The sequence below is a fragment of the Oncorhynchus keta genome, chromosome 35, assembly GCF_023373465.1.
Source record: "Oncorhynchus keta strain PuntledgeMale-10-30-2019 chromosome 35, Oket_V2, whole genome shotgun sequence".
Taxonomy (NCBI): domain Eukaryota; kingdom Metazoa; phylum Chordata; class Actinopteri; order Salmoniformes; family Salmonidae; genus Oncorhynchus; species Oncorhynchus keta.
In genome coordinates, this window is record NC_068455.1 from 26624757 (window position 1) to 26646355 (window position 21599).

Genomic DNA, 21599 nt, shown 5'->3' on the forward strand with positions numbered 1-21599 from the left:
AACTACTCCATAAGCCCACTTTTAGGCCTATACACTAACCCTAAACCCTTTTGTCATACATCTCTGAGGTTTCTTGACATGGTCTTAATAATTCATTTCCACAGGCTCATCTCCTGGACGGGACGGAAGATCGATCCTGTCGGCGTGGACTACATTCTCCAGAAGCTAGGCTTCCACCACGCAAGGACTACAATTCCCAAATGGCTCCAGAGGGGAGTGATGGACCCCCTGGACAAGGTCCTCTCTGTCCTCATCAAAAAACTGGGCACGGCCCTGCAGGACGAGAAAGAGAAGAAGGAGAAGATAGGACGAGACAAGGAAGAGCACTAACACCAACATCCATACCTTCTAACTCAACACTTTAAAAACTGGAGGTCAGACAGTAAATCGTCAACAAACAAAACACTGGATAACTGGAAAACACTGGATAGTTCCTTGACTTGCTGTACAGTGGATAGCGTCATAGGCGCATTTACCGCTAAGCTGTGTGAATTTCAGCATAGATGTTTACTGTGGTGCATGCCACTATGGGTTTTGACAGAAAAATGTGCACTGTTTTTATGTATATTTTGAACAAAATAGTAAGTCTTATTATTTGGCAGCTTAAAATAATAACCCTGAAAAACCCCAACATGAATTATATGATATACATGCTTTATATGGTTGTTGTCAGAACAAACACGTTGAAGTCATCATTTATGATACTTCTTTTATGGTTCATTACATTTTTTCTGATGAGTGTGGGGGTTACTTCTAAATCATTGCCTTTTCTTTGTTTCCAATGGTAAAGTTGGAATGAGGAATCTCATTTTAAGTGTCAGTTTTTCTAAATTCATCCCAATGACAACCGTTTTTGGAAAAATTTCCTATGAACTAAAAAGTATTGGATGGTTTAAATCCACTTATATAATGTATTGTAATGCTAAACTATGGTTAATTTTTTTTGTATCTTAATTTAATGGGGATCAGAAATGTATAGTCTAAAACACGTGAGCTGGGTGTGTCAAGCCTGTTTTTTTAAATATGTGCAATAGATCAGTGTATATAAAATGACTGTGAATTTCTTAAGTGTTGATTTCTGAATATAATAAAATCATTGCCATCCAATTTTACATCTGCCTTCGTTGTCATATACAATGAGTGTACAAAACCTTATGAACACCTCTTTCCATGACCATAGATTTCACCTGGTCAGTCTATGATCCCTTAATGATGTCACTTGTTAAATCTACTTCCATCAGTGTAGATGAAGGGGAGGAGACAGGTTAAAGAAGGATTTTTAAGCCTTGAGATAATTGAGACATGGATTGTGTATGTGTGCCATTAAGGGTGAATGGGCAAGACAAAATATTTAACTGCGTTTAAACGGGGTAAGGTAGTCTGTGCCAGGCGCACCGTTTGTGTCAAGAACTGCGACACTGTTGGGTTTTTCCACACTCAACAGTTTCCCATGTGTATCAAGAATGGTCCACCACTCAAAGGATATCCAACCAACTTGACACAACTGTGGGAAGCATTGGAGTCAAAATGGACCAGCACCCCTGTAGAATGCTTTCAACACCTTGAAGAGTCCATGCCCAGACGAATTGAGGCTGTTCTTAGGGCAAAAGGTTGAGTTGCAACTTAATATTAGGAAGATGTTCTTAATGTTTTGTACACTGTTATTTATCAGATTTTCTAGATTTGAGTCAAGTGACAGTTGTGTGTTTCTCAACAAAGAAAAGCTTTAACCTGGTTGCTGTGTGTGCGAGCAATGGGAAGGTTAATATACTCCAGACCTCTTGTGGGTTCTGTTCAGACTATCCTGCATATATTTTAGCTAGTTATGCACTATGTGTGAACCGTCAGTACGAATGGGAAAATCCCATTCCAAATGTGATTGGGTTATGGTGAACCAAATGTTTGTGGCCAGAAGACGGAGACCAAATGTTGCGGTTTAAGTGGAATGCAACAGGAGAAGCTATAAAAACACTTCTGCCCTGTAAAACGGCTTACCAAAATCTAAAACTGCCCTTTACCTTAACCCCAACCTAATTTTAACCAATTATTATTATTTTTTTATTAAGCCTCTGATACAGTCCCAAAAATGTTTTGCATGTCAGCAGTCAAGTTTTCAAGATACTGGTCTTTCAAAAATCAAAGTGTGACAAAATGTGGCAAGTGACACTGCTTTTTGACAGACCACAATATTTTTCTGAAATATTCCAAATAAAATATAAATCAAAATATTTTTTTTCACAAAAGTAGTGCACTTGGCCTTTACTAGACTTGATATAGCCATCAGTATCGCAGGCAAAACATTTCAGCATTGTCGGAGACTGCTGAAGGAGAGCAGCCACCGGTGAAACTGCTCGATGAGAGCAGTGAGTGAGACTGCTGAATTATTTTATTTTTTAAACCTTTTATTTATACAGTTTTTTCTCATTGAGATAACATCTCTTTTCCAAGAGAGACCTGGTCCAATAAATGGAGAGCAGCTGCTGGTGAGACTGCTGAAAGAGAGCAGCTGCTGGTAGGATTGCTGAAAGAGAGCAGCTGCTGGTGAGACTGCTGAAAGAGAGCAGCTGCTGGTGAGACTGCTGAAAGAGAGCAGCTGCTGGTAGGATTGCTGAAAGAGAGCAGCTGCTGGTGAGACTGCTGAAAGAGAGCAGCTGCTGGTAGGATTGCTGAAAGAGAGCAGCTGCTGGTGAGACTGCTGAAAGAGAGCAGCTGCTGGTAGGATTGCTGAAAGAGAGCAGCTGCTGGTGAGACTGCTGAAAGAGAGCAGCTGCTGGTAGGATTGCTGAAAGAGAGCAGCTGCTGGTGAGACTGCTGAAAGAGAGCAGCTGCTGGTAGGATTGCTGAAAGAGAGCAGCTGCTGGTGAGACTGCTGAAAGAGAGCAGCTGCTGGTGAGTCTGCTGAAGGAGAGCAGCCTGGTGTATGACCTGCTAGAGCTCAGCATGCAACAAATACCCCTGACCACCGGGGGAAGCCTTCACACACATGCACACTGACATCACAATTCTGAGGTATATTAAGATCCAAGATGTCGGACCGTTGTTTTCAATGTAATTTACTCACGTTCGCATATACTGATTCATAGACCGTCTATATTCGGGTTGTATCCGGTTTATACGGACCGACGTCACACGCACACTAGCACTCAGCAGCGATGCGAGCAGCGACGACGTCATCCAGAAAAATGGCAGATATTGGATGAATATAAAATGTTCATATGTTCGGCTGTTAATATCTTTGAGTGATTTAAAAAAAATTGGCCTCAGCTACAATTATTTGAATAATTCAATTGATGTTTTGTGCACAAAGGTGATGACTAAAGTGTCTTATTAGGAATTTTCAAATCTGACTTTTCTATGTGGCCATCTGTGGAAATTGTCTTTCTGAGCTGGGCAACAGTTAAACTGCAGTACCGAAACAAAACTGTAGGATCAGTCGAAACTATAATTCTCGAGTGGAATCCTGGCCCTTTGCAGCCTCACACACACAAACCCAAGATTAGGTAAGAGAATCCGGCAAGATGCCTAGGTTACACACACAAACAATAACAATAAAACAAAACAAAAATGTAATTGGTAAAAAAGTATATATGAACAATATTGAAACTGTCAGTCCTGACGCATTTGTGTTATTATGGGGCACCGTTATCATATATTTTCATCAGCTTATTTGAAACTGGTTACTAATACTGCACTTTAGTAACCAACGATTTCGTAAAACAACGTTGAATTTGGGAAACCCAACCAAGATGTCTGCATTCAGAAACACACTAGTTATCTAACAGTCCACAGGACTACATTTCAAAGCAGAGCACCAAGTGTCACATCAATTAAAATCACATACAACCCCGCTTCTAAAAAACAATTATTATTTTAATCTCAAGTGAGCAGTACATCTTCCTCTCTCACTTGGTCCAATTTAATATAAAGCGTGCATAAGAGTCCCTGTAGCCAGTAGACAGACTAGTGTGGTTTGTATCTGATACACATTAGGAAAAACATGGAGAAATAGGAGAATTGATTGTAGAACAAATTACAACTGATTACCTCTCTCTCCATCTCTCTTTCCTTCACAGACCAAATTACCAGACTCCCCTTCAGCCACCCTGGGATGGTAGTCATGGCAACATAGAGGCTAATCTCCAGTGGACAGAGAAAGAGAGAGGGAGAGAATGAAAGAGTGAAGAGGCTGGTTTGTGCTTTATCCCTCTCTCTTCCCCCTCTTCTTAAATCCTTATAATTGCTCCTCCCCTACCCACTATCTCTCCCATCTCCCACACCCTCTTCCTTCCTCACTCCCTCTATCTCCATCTCTTCTCCCCTCTCCTTCCTCTCGCCCTCTCTCTCTATTTCCATCTATTCTCCCCTCTCCTTCCTCTGGCAGGGCTCACGCACACACACACACATATGTTCTGGGTGATTAGGCTGGCTGAGCTATTGGCCTGAAGCCTGCTGAGGAAGGGAAGAGAGGGGGGTTGGTAGAGAGAGTGTATGTACAGATGTGCAGATGTTGTGTCTAGTCTTGCCGCTAGGAGGCGGAGTGTGTGTGAGTACGTTCTGACCTGAGCTGAGCAGCGCAGAGGGCTCAAGCAGTGAGGTGGAGCGGACAGCTCATAGGCTGCTGTGGTGTATGTGTGACAGGTTGAGAGACAGGCTGGGGAAGGCTGAAACGCTACCACAGTTCCGCATAGATGAGGCTTAATTCACTGGCTTTTCACACACTCATGTCTCAGCACACACACGTCTCTTAGCTGGGAGATGCTGCATTACGTCATAACAAGCCACTGTCTCCCAAGATGACCGTGGTGAGTACAGCCATGTAGAAGATGCAGAGGGAGCGAGAGACTGGGAGATGAAGATTGGCTGGAGGAGGAGAGGAATAGGAACGGATTCAACCACTGCCACTGGTCGCAAGGAGCGCCTGGTAGGAGAGGGGATAGAGTGTTTCCTAGAGAGGAGGGCGAGGAGGAAGGGAGAGAAGGAGGAGGGAGAGGGGCAGCCGCCTTCGTGCGGTGACCGGCTCTGATGGCTCCCCGGGAGAGTCAGAGACAGAAACACCGCGGCTGGGGAGGGACAGGAGGTATTTTGGAAGTGACGTGGGTTCAGAGGAGGGTGTGTTTTGGTTCGGGACGAGAGGAAAGGGGAGGAACATGGCAGCGCAGTCTGATGGAGGGGGAGAAATGGAGGAAGGAGTGGGGGAGGGGGTGTTTGTTGGAGACACAGAGGAAGACTGTCAGCCTCTGGACTCTGCAGCTATCCACATCTGTCTCTGCTGTCACTCTGCTGTCTGCTACTGGGGCTGTCGCTCCAACTGTCTGGGAAACCTGCTGGGGAAAGACACTACTGGGTGAGTGAGAGTGAGAGTGAGAGAGAGAGAGAGAGAGAGAGAGAGAGAGAGAGAGCGAGAGAGTCTGCTATTCTCATCTTGAGCCTTTTACCATTATTATTATGATCATTATTATAGAAGGATCGGGGATACCGGAGTTGGAGGTGGTAGGAGTTTGAGGGAGACTCGCTGCCCACCAGAGGAGGGACTGTGGCTGGACTGTCTCTGGTTGATCCTGGCTCTCCTCGTCTTCTTCTGGGATGTGGGAACAGATCTGCTTCTCGCTGCAGACTACTATGACAGACAGGACTATCTGTGGTTTGGCCTGACGCTCTTCCTGGTGCTGGTGCCGTCGATTGTAGTTCAGATACTGAGCTTCCGCTGGTTCATCCAGGACTACAGCGGAGAGTGTCTGACCACCTGGCTGGGGACGGTGGACTGCAGCAGGGGAGGAGAGAGAGAAAAGCTGACCAGGCAAGGGCCAACTGGCCACAGGGGGGTTTATCCTGGAACAGACCGGGTCAGAGTGGCCTCAGTCTGGCTGTGGCAGATCACCATACACATTCTACAACTGGGACAGGTCTGGAGGTAAGGACAGATCACCATACACATTCTACAGCTGGGACAGGTCTGGAGGTAAGGACAGATCACCATACACATTCTACAGCTGGGGCAGGTCTGGAGGTAAGGACAGAGCATGCCCCCCTGTTCTCCCCTCTCTTCTTCAATCAATCAAATGTATTTTATAAAGCACTTTTTACATCAGCAGTTGTCACAAAGTGCCTATACCATATTGGGTAGGACACATTTGCCACCCAATATGTCCTACCTAATATTCAGAATAGGTTGATTCATTCCCCCCAATAATTTCTTTAAAATACTTATTTTTTTATTTTTATTAATTGGGTCGTGGGGCCCCCAGATAGCATATGAACATGTCAAAAAGCAATGTCAAAATTTGTACAATTGCAGGAAATTAGCTTTAACTGTGAACTTGGGGCACAAAAAAGTTAGCTATGCTAGCCACTTGTAGCTAGCTAGTAACTCGTCATTTCACAGGATATGTTTTTGGACGTAAGCTGTAGAGATTGGTACGAAATGCCACTTCTGTATCCAAAATCTTATTCAGCTATTTTTTAAGCATTAAATGACCTGGTGTGATGGTGCATTGATCGGTTATACAGTATAAAGGAACTATTTTTGTGTTTTTGCCCGAAGTCTAACTGTCCAGTGTTTCCAGATTTCTATGAAATATGACCTAGAATGAATTATAATATGAGTTTTTTTTTTATTTGGAAGGAAAATGAAGTATGTTAAAACACAGCTTTTCTGCTTTGGAATGGTGTGGGTGTATCCCAACAACAGAATGGTGTGGGCATATACCAATCATTAAAAATGTTCATGCAAGTAGACCGCTGATTGGCCAGCTCATCCTACTCAGGAGGATGACATCATCCTCTATGAGGAAATAGTAATTATTTTTGAAGGATTGTTTGAGATGTGGGTTTTTTAAAGTGTTTTTTCTCCAATTTATGCTTTGGCCACAAATACAAGTATAGGATGAGTCAACATCATTATTTGGGTTTGAGTTATTAACTTTTAAAAGTGAGATTTACACTGGACAGTTACTTTAAAACTGCAAAATTCTCTGCCTCATGTCTGTCACGCTCGTCGAAATGAATGGACCAAGGCGCAGCGTGGTCAGCGTACATTTTAGTTTATTTATAATGTCTCCAACAAAACAAGAAATAACAAACGTAAAGCTACGTAGTGCTCGCAGGCCACTACACATAGACAACTACCCACAATCACAGGTGGGAAAAAGGGCTGCCTAAGTATGATCCCCAATCAGAGACAACGATAGACAGCTGCCTCTGATTGGGAACCACACTCGGCCAGAAACAAAGAAATAAAGAACATAGAATGCCCACCCAAATCACACCCTGACCAAAGCAAATAGAGACATAAAAAGACTCTCTATGGTCAGGGCGTGACAATGTCATAATGTGAAGAATACCGTGAGATAAGCTATAAAACAGCACATTTTTGTCTCTGCCACATGGAAGGATTTGTACAATTGCAGGAAATTTGCTTTAAAACTGCTAAATGTTCTCAGACTCATGAGAAAATGTGTAAAATAGCATTATAAAACTGCACATTTTTCTCTCTGCCCCATGACAAAAGGTGTTGAAATGCAGGAAGTTAGCTGGTTTCCTAAGAATATATTTATATGTATATATTTATTTTGGGGGGGGGGTTGGGTGGCCTTCTACTTATCCTTCCACTTGTGCTGTGTTTTCAAAATACCCCTCCATATACCCCTCAAAATACCACTCAAGAGAGGCATAATAAGTCATTTCAAACTGTGTAGAATTGCAGAGAATGCATTTTAAAATGTCAAAAAGAAAATCCAGAGTGGACCACCAGGACCACCCGTCTACTGTTCATCCCCCAATATCTACACCACAATTTTCCCCTTGGCTTATACAGATACCCGGCCTAAAACTCCAAAGAGCAAGCAATGCGGAACCACAGTGGCTAGGAACCAGGCTGTGAGCGGTGGCCAGTCCTCTTCTGGTTGTGCCTGGTGGAGATCACTTCTCCTCTTCTCTCCTCTGTTCTCCTCTCCCATTCTCTATTCTCTACTATCAAATGAAGTCCATGTACTAGGTCACGTGTTAACCTCACCATGTGTGTACAGGTGGAGAACAAAGAAGAAAGAGTATCTGCCGCTGACACACAAACACACACAAAAAAATGCACACACACACTGGAAGTCAGTGAAGGAGGTGATATTTAGGATGTGATTGGCTGTAAGTATTAGCTAGGCTACTCAAACCATACACTAATGGCCTATATAATTAGCAAGGAAGGGCACATATGCAGAACCAGCACTGACCTGAATAAAGCTTCTTATTATTATTCTTTTTACAAATGTATTCTGTAAAAACAGTTTGAACCTATTTGGGCTCAATCGATTTCCATCTTCTCTTGTGTTTTCTCTACACTTCCACTGTCTGTGTCTGACACAGCTAGACAATTAGCTGGATAGCTAACTAGCTAGCGGAGCTGATAGTCACAAGGCTAGTTAGCCATCAAACTGGAAAAACACTACATCAAAACATCCTGACCGGACACCAAAGGTCAAAGGCATGCCACTCCACTTGGATATCCTGTATGTACCCCCTCCCCACTCCCCCCTCTCTCCTTCTCTCCCTCTCTCTGTCAGACTAATCTTTCATGGCCTAGGTGCCTGAGGGAGATGTTGAGTGGGCTTAAGAGCTAGTGTGTGTGTACGTTTGTAACAATCTCCCTAATAGAGTCTTTCCCAAAGAGTGGTGTGTGTGGAATGGTTCAGTCTGATTGAGTTAGATCACTGTGAGATGGAGGGAGGGAGTAGAATTGACAGAAAAAAAGAGCTTGAACACGCAGAACAGAAGTGAAGGGGGGAGGGGAATGATGGATAGAGACATTTAAACAATTAAACTCTCTGTTGTGATGCGGCATCTTGCAGGTTTATCTGGTGAAATGTGTGCGTGCATGTGTTTCGACTGTATGTGACCAGTGAATTATTGATGTCGTATGAAATTAGCTCATATGATGCAGCCCAGATGGTTGTATGAGCATGTCTACGCACATGCTCACACATACACAAACACACAAGAGAAACACAGACACACACACACCCCACAAGCACAGCCTGGGGCACTCAGTGTTTAATCTGATTCATTCTACACAAACCGTCTCTCTCACTCTCTGCCATAATTATTGACCTCTGACCCCCAGGTATATCCGTACTTTATACCTGGGTATCCAGTCCCACCGTATGAAGGAGCATAAGGAGGCACAGAGGAGGTTCTACTGGGCCATGATGTTTGAGTACGCAGACGTCAACATGCTGCGGCTACTGGAGACCTTCCTGGAGTCAGCTCCTCAACTAGTACTACAGCTCTGTATTATGATACAGCAGAACCGGGCTGAGACTCTACAGTGTACGTATACACACAGTTCACACACACACACACAGTTCACACACACACTCACTGGTCAACTGGTATTACAGCTATCAAGATGAGTCACTCCATCTCTGTCCCTAGGTATATCTAGTCTAGGCTCTCTTCTGTCTCTATCCTGGGTGTTGGCCTCGTACCACAAGCTCCTGCGCGACTCCAGAGACGACCAGCGCAGTCTGAGTTATCGCGGTGCCCTCCTCCACCTTCTCTGGCGCCTCCTCACCATCTCCTCCCGCGTTCTCTCTCTCGCCCTCTTCGCATCCCTCTTCCACCTGTACTTTGGCATCTTTGTGGTCCTCCACTGGTGTGGCATGGCCCTGTGGGTGGTGCATGGCGGAACAGACTTCTGTATGTCTCGCTGGGAGGAGGTTTTGTTTAACATGGTGGTGGGCATCGTCTACATCTTCTGTTGGTTCAACGTCAAGGAGGGACACACCAGGGGACGCATGGTGGCTTACTACTCTGTGGTACTGGCTGAGAACACACTGCTTACTGGACTGTGGTATGTAGACAGACAGATAGACAGACAGGCACACACCTACAGTATGTGTTTTATCTTCGAATAGGTGTATCTCTCATGATTGTACAGAGACAAATGTGTGTGCGTGGATATCAAAACAGTTGTGTGTGTGTGCGTATGTGTTACAGGTATGTGTATCGTGACCATGAAGAGACAGACAGCTACGCGGTTCCAGCGTTGTGTGGTGTCTACCTGTCCTTTACGGGTGGAGTACTGGTGATGCTTCTGTACTACGGCCTTCTTCACCCCTCACACACACACCCCACTCCGGCATCGACCTGGTGTGATGAGCTGCTGTGGGGTAACCCCTTGCCCCCTTCAGCTCCGCCCACCCCAGCCCACCTTGCTGCCCCGTTTCACAGTGATGACATCATCGCAGAAGGCTGTCTGCCGGTGTTCCAGGTGCGTTTGGAGCCCCCCACCTCGAGGCGTTTCGAAGGTCCTCTGATAAAGATTGACATGCCCAGGAAACGTTACCCAGCCTGGGACGCTCACTACGTGGACAGACGGCTGCGAAGGACCATCAACCTACTACAGTACCTGACGCCTGCAGCCGCAGGCATACGATACAGGGACAGACCTCTGCTCTATGAACTACTGCAGTACGAGTCTTCTTTCTGACACATACACACATAGACAAACACACATATTTACAAGTGCGCACATGTAACCGATGTGAAATGGCTAGCTATTTAGTGGTGCTCGCTAGTAGTGTTCAACCGGTGACCTCATCCGCTCTGACCTAGAAGTAGTTGTTTCCCTTGCTATGCAAGACCACAGCTTTTGTGGAGTAACAGGTAACGATGCTTTGTGGGTGATGGTTGTCCATCTGTTCAGAGGGTCCCTGGTTCGTGCTCAGGTTGGGGCAAGGAGAGGGACGGAAGCGACACTGATACACACAAATGTGACTCTTCTCTCTGTTTTTATCTCTTCATCTCTGTTTTGTATTCCTCACTCTGCTGAGAAGACTGGATGGTGACAGAAGACAGCATGTCATGTCATTTTCACATCTTCATGAATAATACTAAAAGATAATAATATGAAATTAGAAAAAATGTGAATGTAATATAAACAGCGGCCTGAAAGCTGTCTCCTAGCTGGGAGTTTATTATCTTTAGTTTGGTTAACTGGGTGTGTGTTCTCTTTAGTTTGGTTAACTGGGTGTTTATTCTCTATAGTTTGGTTAACTGGGTGTGTATTCTCTTTAGTTTGGTTAACTGGATGTTTATTCTCTATAATTTGGTTAACTGGGTGTGTGATCTCTTTAGTTTTTAACTGAATGTGTATATATTTATATGTACAGAGATGTGTGTGTGTGTACTGTGTGTGTTGTGCCTGATCTGTGAGTCATAGTAAATTATGTTTGCTTGTTTGTTTGCTCAGGAAGGCACAACATTACAGAACGTTAAGATAGACATGAATTGTGTAGAACAGATAAGATTTTCTGTCATGTAGAATACGGATATGTGATTCTCTTTCTGATGAACTCATCCCTGAGGTCGTCATGGTGACAGAGACCTTTACCTGACTAGTCTGACCATCCCTCCACCAATCAACACTAAGCCTTCCACCAATCAACTTTATATGGTGCAAATATATATGAATATACAGTACCAGTCAAAAGTTTGGACACACCTACTCATTCCAGGGTTTTTCTTTATTTTTACTATTTTCTACATTGTAGAGTAATGGTGAAGATGTCAGAACTATGAAATAACACATATGGAATCATGTAGTAACCAAAAAAAATGTTAAACAAATCAAAATATAGTTTATATTTTAGATTCTTCAAAGTAACCACCCTTTGCCTTGATGACAGTTTTGCACACTCTTGGCATTCTCTCAACCTGGAATGCTTTTCCAACTGTCTTGAAGGAGTTCCCACATATGCTGAGCACTTGTCTGCTTTTCCTTCACTATGCGGTCCAACTCAATTGGGTTGAGGTTGGGTGATTGTGGAGGCACATCTGATGCAGCAATCCATCACCTTCCTTCTTGGTCAAATAGCCCTTACACAGTCTGGAGGTGTGTTGGGTCATTGTCCTGTTGAAAAACAAATGATAATCACACTAAGCACAAACCAGATGGGATGGCTTATCGTTTCAGAATGCTGTAGTAGCCATTCTGGTTAAGTGTGCCTTGAATTCTAAATAAATCACTGGCAGTGTCACCAGCAAAGTACCATCACACCTCCTCCATGTTTCATGGTTGGAACCACAAATGTGGATATAATCCGTTCACCCACATCGAGTCTCACAAAGACACAACGGTTGGAACAAAAAATCTCAAATTTGACCTCATCAGACCAAAGGACAAATTTCCACCAGTCTAATGTCTATTGCTCGTGTTTCTTGGCCCAATCAAGCCTCTTCTTATTGGTGTCCTTTAGTAGTGGTTTCTTTGCAGCAATTCGACCATGAAGGCCTGATTCACGCAGTCTCCTCTGAACAGTTGATGTTGAGATGTGTCTGTTACTTGAACTCTGTGAAGCATTTATTTGGGCTTCAACTTCTGAGGTGCAGTTAACTCTAACTTATCCTCTGTAGCAGAGGTAACACTGGGTCTTCCTTTCCTGTAGCGGTCCTCATGAGAGCCAGTTTCATCATTGTGCTTGATGGTTTTTGCGACTGCACTTGAAGAAACGTTATAATTTCTTGACATTTTCCAGATTGACTGACCTTCATGTCTTAAGGTAATGAAGGAATGTCGTTTCTCTTTGCTTATTTGAGCTGTTCTTGCCATAATATGGACTTGGTGTTTTACCAAATAGGCCTATCCTCTGTATACCATCCCTACTTTGTCATAACACAACTGACTTTCTCAAATGCATTAAGAAGGAAAGAAATTCCACAAATTAACATTCCAGGTGACATGAAGCTGGTTGAGAGAATGCCAAGAGTGTGCACAGCTGTAATCAAGCCAAAGGGTGGCTACTTGGAAGAATCTCAAATATAAAATGGATTTTGATTTGTTTAACACTTTTTTGGTTATTACATGATTCCATGTGTTATGTCATAGTTTTGATGTCTTCACTATTATTCTACAATGTAGAAAATAGTTTAAAAAAATAAAGAAAAACCCTGTAATGAGTAGGTGTGTCCAAACTTTTGACTGGTACTGTATGTATGTGAACTTTATTTGGTGCAAATATAGATGAACATAATATTAACTTATTTTTTTGGCAAATATATATGAACATATATGAACTTCATATGGTGCAAATATATATTAACTTTATTTATAAAAGCAATAATACACTTGAGCATCTGCATTTGGAGTCACAAGTGGACTCAGCATTCTACATTTGACCTTTAACCTCTCTCTGTTTCTGTTCTGGGTCAAAAGTAACAGCAGGTAAAGGGTCTGAACTTTGTAGCCAAAGTTTGAGACGCAATCGGCTCAGAGATTAGGCTGTATTGTTCCAGGTTCATATCAGAAACTAGTTTTATAAAAAATAAAGTCAGTCAGGGCTGGAGCCAGCTCTTATAACCACAGAGCAGGTTAAAGGTACACTGCAATATGACATCATCATATGGGTCAACTTCCTACTTACAGAAATCAACAGTAAAATTAATTTCTGCAGTTAACAGAAATGATGATGTCATATTGTTGAATCTACCTTTAACCAAACTTAACATGGATGTATTGTACAGGTGTGATATAGAAGTTATGACTTAAGTCATTACTTCCTTTGAACTCACAGGACCCCCTTGAAAACGACATAGTTGGTTCATCTCAAGGAGTTTAATAAATAAATATATTAGTGTTTTTATTTGGTGAAGGTTTACATTTTTCTAATGTTGATGTGTCCATGTCCCTCAGCTTGGACATATCTGTTGTTGCCCCTAGCAATATTGATTCTAGTTATGTACTGCTGATTTATGTTCTTCCATTTAGAATGTCCAAACTGAATGAGAATGATGAAAATAGTGTCTTATAGCACTTTGATATTGTGTTGTTGTCCTGGGTCTGCCTCATTTCAAACTTACCCCCCCCCCCACAAGAAAAACAGCAAAGGTATTTAAAAAATATTCAGGCAAGTTAACCGGCTAACTCCTTGATCTAGCTTTGTAGTATACCCCTCTGGAGGGTTCAACGTTTGACAGGCTAACTTATTGATCTTTCTTGGTGACATACCCCTCTGATGCTAATGTTTGGAGATTGTTGCACTAAAGTTGATGCTGTGAGATGGATTATTACTGTAACATTACCTCCTGAAAAGACTATTAACCTGTGACAATTCAGACATACTATAAGATACCACAGATATAGTAGTAGTATCTATAGCGATATTGGTAATAAGAGATAAGATAACCCATATTTTAAAACATGTAGTTTCATCAGAAAAATATACAAATGTTACATGAGTCAGTATCTATTTAATTTTATATCTTTGCATTTTAATACATTATAATGTGACTGAAATTAAAAATATATAAACTATTCATACCCAACATGTGTGGTTGTGTTCTTTTCTTTTTTCCTGGTGGTTCCAATGACACATACTCTTTCCCCTTCTTTTTCTCACACACCCACACACACACACACACACACACACACACACACACACACACACACACACACACACACACACACACACACACACACACACACACACACACACACACACACACACACACACACACATGTCAGTTATATCCAGTGTAATGATTAATCATAGATGCTTTGCAAAATAATGATACAATGTGGACACAACATTTAGGTTTACTTTACGCTTCATATGTCAGTCACTGACAATATGAGCAGAAACACCCTGAGGACCAGTTCAGTAGTCACCTGGAGGTGGGCGGTTGACATAGTAACAGTAAAGTTACTGTGCAGTAACCATAATAACAGCATAGTTACAGCATATTAATCATAGTACTATGGTTACTATGGTATAGTAACCATAGTAACAGCAGATCTTTGACTTCTCTACACCGACACACACACACACACACACAGGCACACAGCCTTTCGAACAATATAGCTTGTCTGTCTCCTTTTAACACTACAGGAAACCATACAGTACCAGAGCTATAGCTTACCTCAGCACACACAGACACACACACTTCTAAATATAATCAAATGAACTGACTAACAAACAGCAGAAACATAGCTTCAGTCATGTTTCTGACTCCACTCCCTGGCTCAGCAGTCTACAGAGTAGCTAACAAAACCCATCACTGCTGTTCAAACTATTACTACTGCTACTTCTTCTTTAGGAAATAAACCCTTCAAAATACACATTTACATACCTTTACCAGAAGCTCCCCTAGCAAACATGTATTCTTCTTTATAGGATTGTCTTGCAAAAAAATTAACAGAGCATTTCTTCAAATATATAAACACGTGTTATATCATATTAGATGGTTTCTCTGTATACAGACAAATTCAAGTAACCCCAGTCTTCTCTTTAGTGTCTTATTTCTTTAGTTTTATCTATTTATGGTTCAATATGTTTATTTATAGTGTACATATTTATTTGAATACTCCATACTGTAAGTATTGTACCACAGAGAATGAGGAGTGTATAAATCTGAAATCTGACTACCGCTCTGTAACTCTTGTAAAAGACTATGGCTGTGTCTGAAATGACACTATTCCCTATTTATTCCCATTTGAGTTCTGACTGGTTGTTGGGAGCATGGTGGTGAGCTTTGGTTTGTTGCTTGTTTTGCTGCATGGTTTGTTGTTATGAGGAGCTGTGATTGATTCATTTAGTCTAGCAGAGGGTCAGCATCATCAACATAATCGTCCTGTATCGAGATGTGTTGGAACGGACGAGAGGCAGACTGACGCCGTGGCCTCCACAACTTGAACAGACCAGAGAGAGAGAGAGAGAGAGAGAGAGAGAGAGAGAGAGAGAGAGAGGGAGGAGAGAGGAGAGGAGAGAGAGAGGAGAGAGGGAGAGAGAGAGAGAGAGAGAGAGAGAGAGAGAGAGAGAGAGAGAGAGAGAGAGAGAGAGAGAGAGAGAGAGAGAGAGAGAGAGAGAGAGAGAGAGAGAGAGAGAAGGGTAGTACAGTCGTGGCCAAAAGTTTTGAGAATGACAAATATTAATTTCCACAAGGTTTGCAACTTCAGTGTCATTAAATATTTTTGTCAGATGTTACTATGGAACACTGAAGTATAATTACAAGCATTTCATAAGTGTCAAAGGCTTTTATTGACAATTACATGAAGTTGATGCAAAGAGTCAATATTTGCAGTGTTGACACTTCTTTTTAAAGACCTCTGCAATCCGCCCTGGCATGCTGTGGCTAAATTGCCAATCTGGCACTCAAACCATCACTTTCACCTAATAATCCCCAGTTTACAATTGGCTCATTCATCCCCCTCCTTTCTCCTATAACTATTCCCCAGGTCGTTGCTGTAAATGAGAACGTGTTCTCAGTCAACTTACCTGGTAAAATAACGGATATAACATTTAAAACTTTTTTTTTAAACGAGAGAATCACTGACATGATGTCAGCTGGTCCTTTTGTGGCAGGGCTGAAATGCAGTGAAAATGTTTTTTTGAGATTGAGTTCATTTGCAAGGCAAAGAGGGATTTTGCAATTAATTGCAATTCATCTGATCACTCTTCATAACACTCTGGAGTATATGCAAATTGTCATCAAACAAACTGAGGCAGCAGACTTTGTGAAAATTAATATTTGTGTCATTCTCAAAACTTTCGGCCACGACTGTAGTGCTCATTTAAATGTCCTGTCTTTCAGCTATAGTAAAAACAACATATTTCAATAGAAACATGATAATAATGTAATGCATGTAATACAAACAATAAGGCAGACTGACCTGTGAGTGTGGTGAGAACCAGCAGTACCCCCACCACCAGTCCCACCATTAGGGAGGTGTTGACACAGCCCTCCCCATCCAGGAAGCAGCGTGCCTGGGACAGAGATCAGTTGTTTGGCGCCAGTGGCAGCCCCAGCAGCTGACACATTAACCAGAATCTCCTTTAACTAGTCATAAACTTCTCACTCACAGTGAGTATATGTGTGTGTGTGTATAGCTCCATTGGGTATGATAGCAGCAAGGGTTAGGTCTACTACTGAGTAGTTGTCAGGGTAATGACATTCGTCCAGTCTGATGATGCGATCAGTGTAATACTGGGCCATTCCCTGGTCGCTGGTGACGATGACGTTGACACGCCCCCACAACCCCAACCGCTTCAGCTCTGACAGCAGCAGACCCACGTTGTCATCTACCTGTTAACACACACAAACTCGTACAGTAAAAAAAATAAAAATCAGCAGAACTGAGCACAATATAATGCAATGTAATATTGTCCATGTTTGAGTTGATCAATTTTGTCGAGTCGATGACCAATGTTGGTCACCGCCATTCAAAGTGTGTTGCATTGTGTGGATAAAAATTGTCAGACTTGTGCCACATTACGACTGCCTGAGCTTTACAATAACCATGTGATCAAACGTCATTACATGAGTCGACTGCAAGTTTTTGAAGTTGATCTTCCCCAACTTCACCCTGCAGCATCACCCTGCATTGTGGGAGGCTCTATTGTCAACCAATCATTAGTGTTTTTGTTTGACCCACGCGAACGTGACCAAAAACGTGACTGAAACGAACTTGGACGTGATAGTATACAGTGTGGATATGTACGAATTGATGTGATATTTGAGTCTCTCTCTCACCAATTGATAGTTCAATGTACACATACAGTATATATTTACAATTTGTGAGTGTGTGATATGGGGGAGTTTATTTTGACATTCCAATGAAAAGCAAGGGTGTGTGTCATGTTGCACTGAGCATTGCTGTTGGAAAACTACATCAGTGTCTGATTTTAGGCTGTCGCAGATGCACCTTCCCCAGAGTGCCGCGACTTCTTGTACTCAGAGTGCCACGGCTTCGTCCACCAGAAGGGGTCGTTGTCATTGAAGGTGGTGAAGTCAAACACATTGCTAGCTACGACACCATGAGACTCTGCATACAGACCTGTCATATATATATATTACCAGGCTGTAATGGATGGGGTAGGTCTTGGTGATAAAGACATTAGTAATCTGTTCCACAAGGACTCCCTGTGAGTACAGAAGCTTTAGGTTGGATAGAAGGAACCGTCTGAAACCGTCAAACGACACCAACAACACCGCCGCCACTTTCTGTCTTTCCCAACGAAGCAGCCAATGAGGCGACGCTAAAGAGGAAGTACAGCAGCGCTAACATTCTAAGAGTGAGTGAGTGAGTGAGTGAGTGAGACCAAATTAGTGTGGAGTACACACTAAGGTTAGAGTCAGTTGAAAAAAATAAAGCGATCACCCCACCTCTGTTTTGGTATAAAGCTGAGGGATGGGCCTGGAGAAATGTGACCATTCAAATTCAAATTCACTATCAAACTGATAGTTTTAACAATGTTTTGAAGCTATAAAGTGTTTGTTTACATTTTGACTAACCTTGAGGCATTTATAAGTTATATTCTTCAAGAATCAATGGGTATCTGTCATTAATTTAGAAGTAAAAAAAAAAAAAATGTAACAACTAACTATTCTAGCTTTAAAACCAATAAAGCCTTTATATGGCCGTGTTCAAGGTGACTTACGAAAGCAGACGGAAGTCGATGACTGCAGTCGGGGGAGGTGCAAATGCTTCAACTAAAAGTCCAAACAAACTTTGTGATGGAAAGATACCAAATTATGGTTGTGGAGTATATACCAATAAAGCCTTTAGCTATAATATATTGTTATAAAGACGTATAATATACATGTATTTCAAGATGACATTTTCTGAAAAGCTTCCTCTCCCTGAGGGAGACGCTCTGTAACGGCTGATTTCTTCCTCTGAAGAGGTGTAGCAAGGATCAGACCAAGATGGGGCGTGGTAAGTGTCCATGTTTTAATAAGAAAAACTCAACATGAACACAAAATACAAAAACAATAAATGTGACCAAACCGAAACAGTCACAGGACACACACACACACACGGTGTCACTGTGACAAACACACACACTGTGTCACACACACACTGTGACACAAACTCACTGTGACACAAACACACTGTGACACACACACACACTGTGACACACAAACATACTGTGAAACTGTGACACACACACACTGTGACACACACACAAACACACCTGTGGTTTTTGTCAAACAAGTCCCAGTGAATTACACCGCCCATATGCAAAGCCTGCAGGCTAGGGTTTCAAATGGAAATCAAATGACAACTGCTAAGCTAATGGAGCTAACTAGAAAATCAGGAAATTAGTCATTACATACATGAAGGGCACTTTTCTGCATTTGCTTTATGATCGATGAAAATCTCCATGTTGCAAATGTACGGTCCCTTAGTAAACGTCCACGAATGTTTGTAAAACACGGCGGCGGGCCGTTTATCGGGGCCAGATCTTCCGGGAAACCGACATTTGGTTTCCGTTTTATAACATTTTCTAATTTTGGTCCTTTTTCCACTGTCCCGGGTAAATTCCACCAGATGGCGATTGGAATCTTATTGCAAATGTACAAAACATCACCAATGGCCACCATGGCCATTTCTCCTAAACGGAAAAGACAAAACTTGGTGAGCATAGGTTTGGACTAATGGGCCCAGAAACAAGATGGTGTCGAGGCCTCAACGCTTTTTGAGTTAAGGCCATTTTTCTGGGATTATAGGTCAAAAACAAAAATAAAGCGCTAATTTGACCACTTCACGTCAAAGTACATGAACCTACGGTGTCAGGAAAAAAAGAACCAGCCATTTATCTATTGTAATTGACGAGAAATCGTACAATGTACAATTGGTGATGGTCAAAGAATTATTATTTTTTTTTTCAAAAAAGTTACAGATCCAGTTGTTCAGAGGACTCCGTTAAGGTGAGTTTCGGAGCGCTGCGAGATTTCTGTGATTTTCTGAAATCACACACACGCATTCAACCCTCTGTAAATCAGTCAGTTCTTAACGTAAAGACTTAAAACTCAACATTCTGTAAGAGACTACCCCAAGGAGGGGGTATATATGTTTACTTTTAGCTTCCTGTGCCAACTGGAAGTGCCAACTGGAAGTGCCTTTAATTGGGGTCATAGGGGCTGTTTTGAAGGGTTAAAATAGTCACATCTTTCCAAAACTTCATGTGTGATTAGGCAACACTCATGAACTGTAAATCAGTCGTGTCTCCCATCAGATTTCCAAGAAAAGCTCACACACACACACAGCAAGGACAAAGTGACAGAGTGTGGGTCTTACAGACACACAGAACCTGCAATAGTTACCTTCGTTCGATCTATCAAAGAACCGTCAGACCTAGAGCTCTGAAACTTTAGAAACCTGTTCTCGAGCTCAAGTTGATAGGTTCTCAGACCAAGAAACAGCCTCGTACATTTGCAAAACTTCAATTCATTTTGACCCTCACAAAAATGACAACATTTAGAAAAGTCCTAGAGTCGCAAGACTAGGTGCATTGAAACCACCTCAACCCATAGAGACGGACCCTAACGTTTCTGTCCGATAGCTCATTCAAGGACCCAGTAGCAACGCCCGGAAAATGTGCATTTTCAGCACCAATTAAACAGAAGGTGCTGTGAATTTTGGGCCTGCTCTGAAATATGTGATAGTTGGCTTCTAAACGAGTTGGATAAAGTGGGTGTGGTGTCCGTTTGTATCAGTTTGGTGTCAGAATTATATTTAATTGACTGATGGATGGTGACTTGCTGGCTAACTTGTGCCCATTTGCAATATGTTTAAACAGTGATAGACCATCACCAAATTGACATTCTGAAATCAACACAAACAAGTGATGGAGAGAAAGCAGAATCACTGCCCAGCCATCCCGAGTTCATCGGGCCAGTCAATTTCGCATTCCTGCAGTATTTTTGAGCATGTCAAATTCGTGATGGTAAATGCCCATTGAAACATATTGCAAATGGACAGCCGTGCACCTGGTGATTGGAATGGGTTACCAGGAGCACATGTTTTAAATGGTTTTTAATGCCTTTAGGGGGAGAAAATGGTCTACGGTTGGGTAGGAAGCAACCCCCACCCGTGCCCGTCAAATAGGGGGCACCCCTGGTCATTTTGGATGTTTTTTAAAAATGGTTAAAAACAGCAGAGTCGCACTTCTCCCTCATCATACATGACAAATAGACCATCTAGGTTGATTCATGGCTTAACGTAGTGCTATATATCATTTGGGCAGTTTAAATGCCATTTGGACATGGTTCACTGACTTTTGGGTTCCTACTTCCTATGATCGTACATGGTAAATCGACATAACATCCTGATTTGGCATTTTCCATACTTTCATATTGCATTTGAACATTTCTTATGGCATTTGGCAATGGTTCACTGACTTTTGACTTCGACCTTTGACTTCCTATGAAATCATATTGCAAATGGACAAAACATGCCTTATGGACAAGTTAAAAAAATATGACAATAAAATATGACAAAAGTATGTTCATACAGTTCTTATACATGTATAATTGACAAACGGTCCAGAAAGCACTTTTTTAAGGGGGTGATAAAGTTGGGTTTTTTTCTTCTAATTTTATAAATTTGACCCTTGGGTCTTGGGTTGATGTGCATTTGGAATATGAACATTTACTGTGGAGCGCGCTCACCATCTATTGGATTTTTGCTGTGTGACACTTGGCATTTACCATATGACATTTGCCATAAGCTTTGAATGAAATGCTGTCCCTTTGAGTGGTATTGGACATCGTGTATATGTTTCGTATGGTGCCAATATGTTCCCATTCATTTTTGTCCATTTCAGGGGGGT

The 21599-nt window shown here is 42.2% G+C and overlaps 2 protein-coding genes across 2 annotated transcripts in view; both read left to right on the forward strand.

Annotated features, from left to right (window-relative positions):
* Window positions 1–1112, forward strand: part of LOC118368196 (transmembrane protein KIAA1109 homolog) — an 88096-nt gene extending 86984 nt beyond the window's left edge. Inside the window, 1 exon segment of the mRNA XM_035752066.2 lies at window positions 105–1112. Coding sequence (XP_035607959.2) covers window positions 105–330 — 226 coding nt within the window. The 3' untranslated portion in view covers window positions 331–1112.
* Window positions 1113–4204: 3092 nt separating this feature from the next.
* Window positions 4205–13118, forward strand: LOC118368197 (XK-related protein 6-like). The gene is made up of 5 exons (XM_035752074.2): window positions 4205–5344; window positions 5462–5911; window positions 9110–9315; window positions 9421–9838; window positions 9985–13118. The coding sequence occupies exons 1-5, from the start codon at window positions 5148–5150 to the stop codon at window positions 10475–10477; spliced, it is 1764 nt and encodes a 587-aa protein (XP_035607967.1). The 5' UTR covers window positions 4205–5147; the 3' UTR covers window positions 10478–13118.
* Window positions 13119–21599: the final 8481 nt, after the last annotated feature.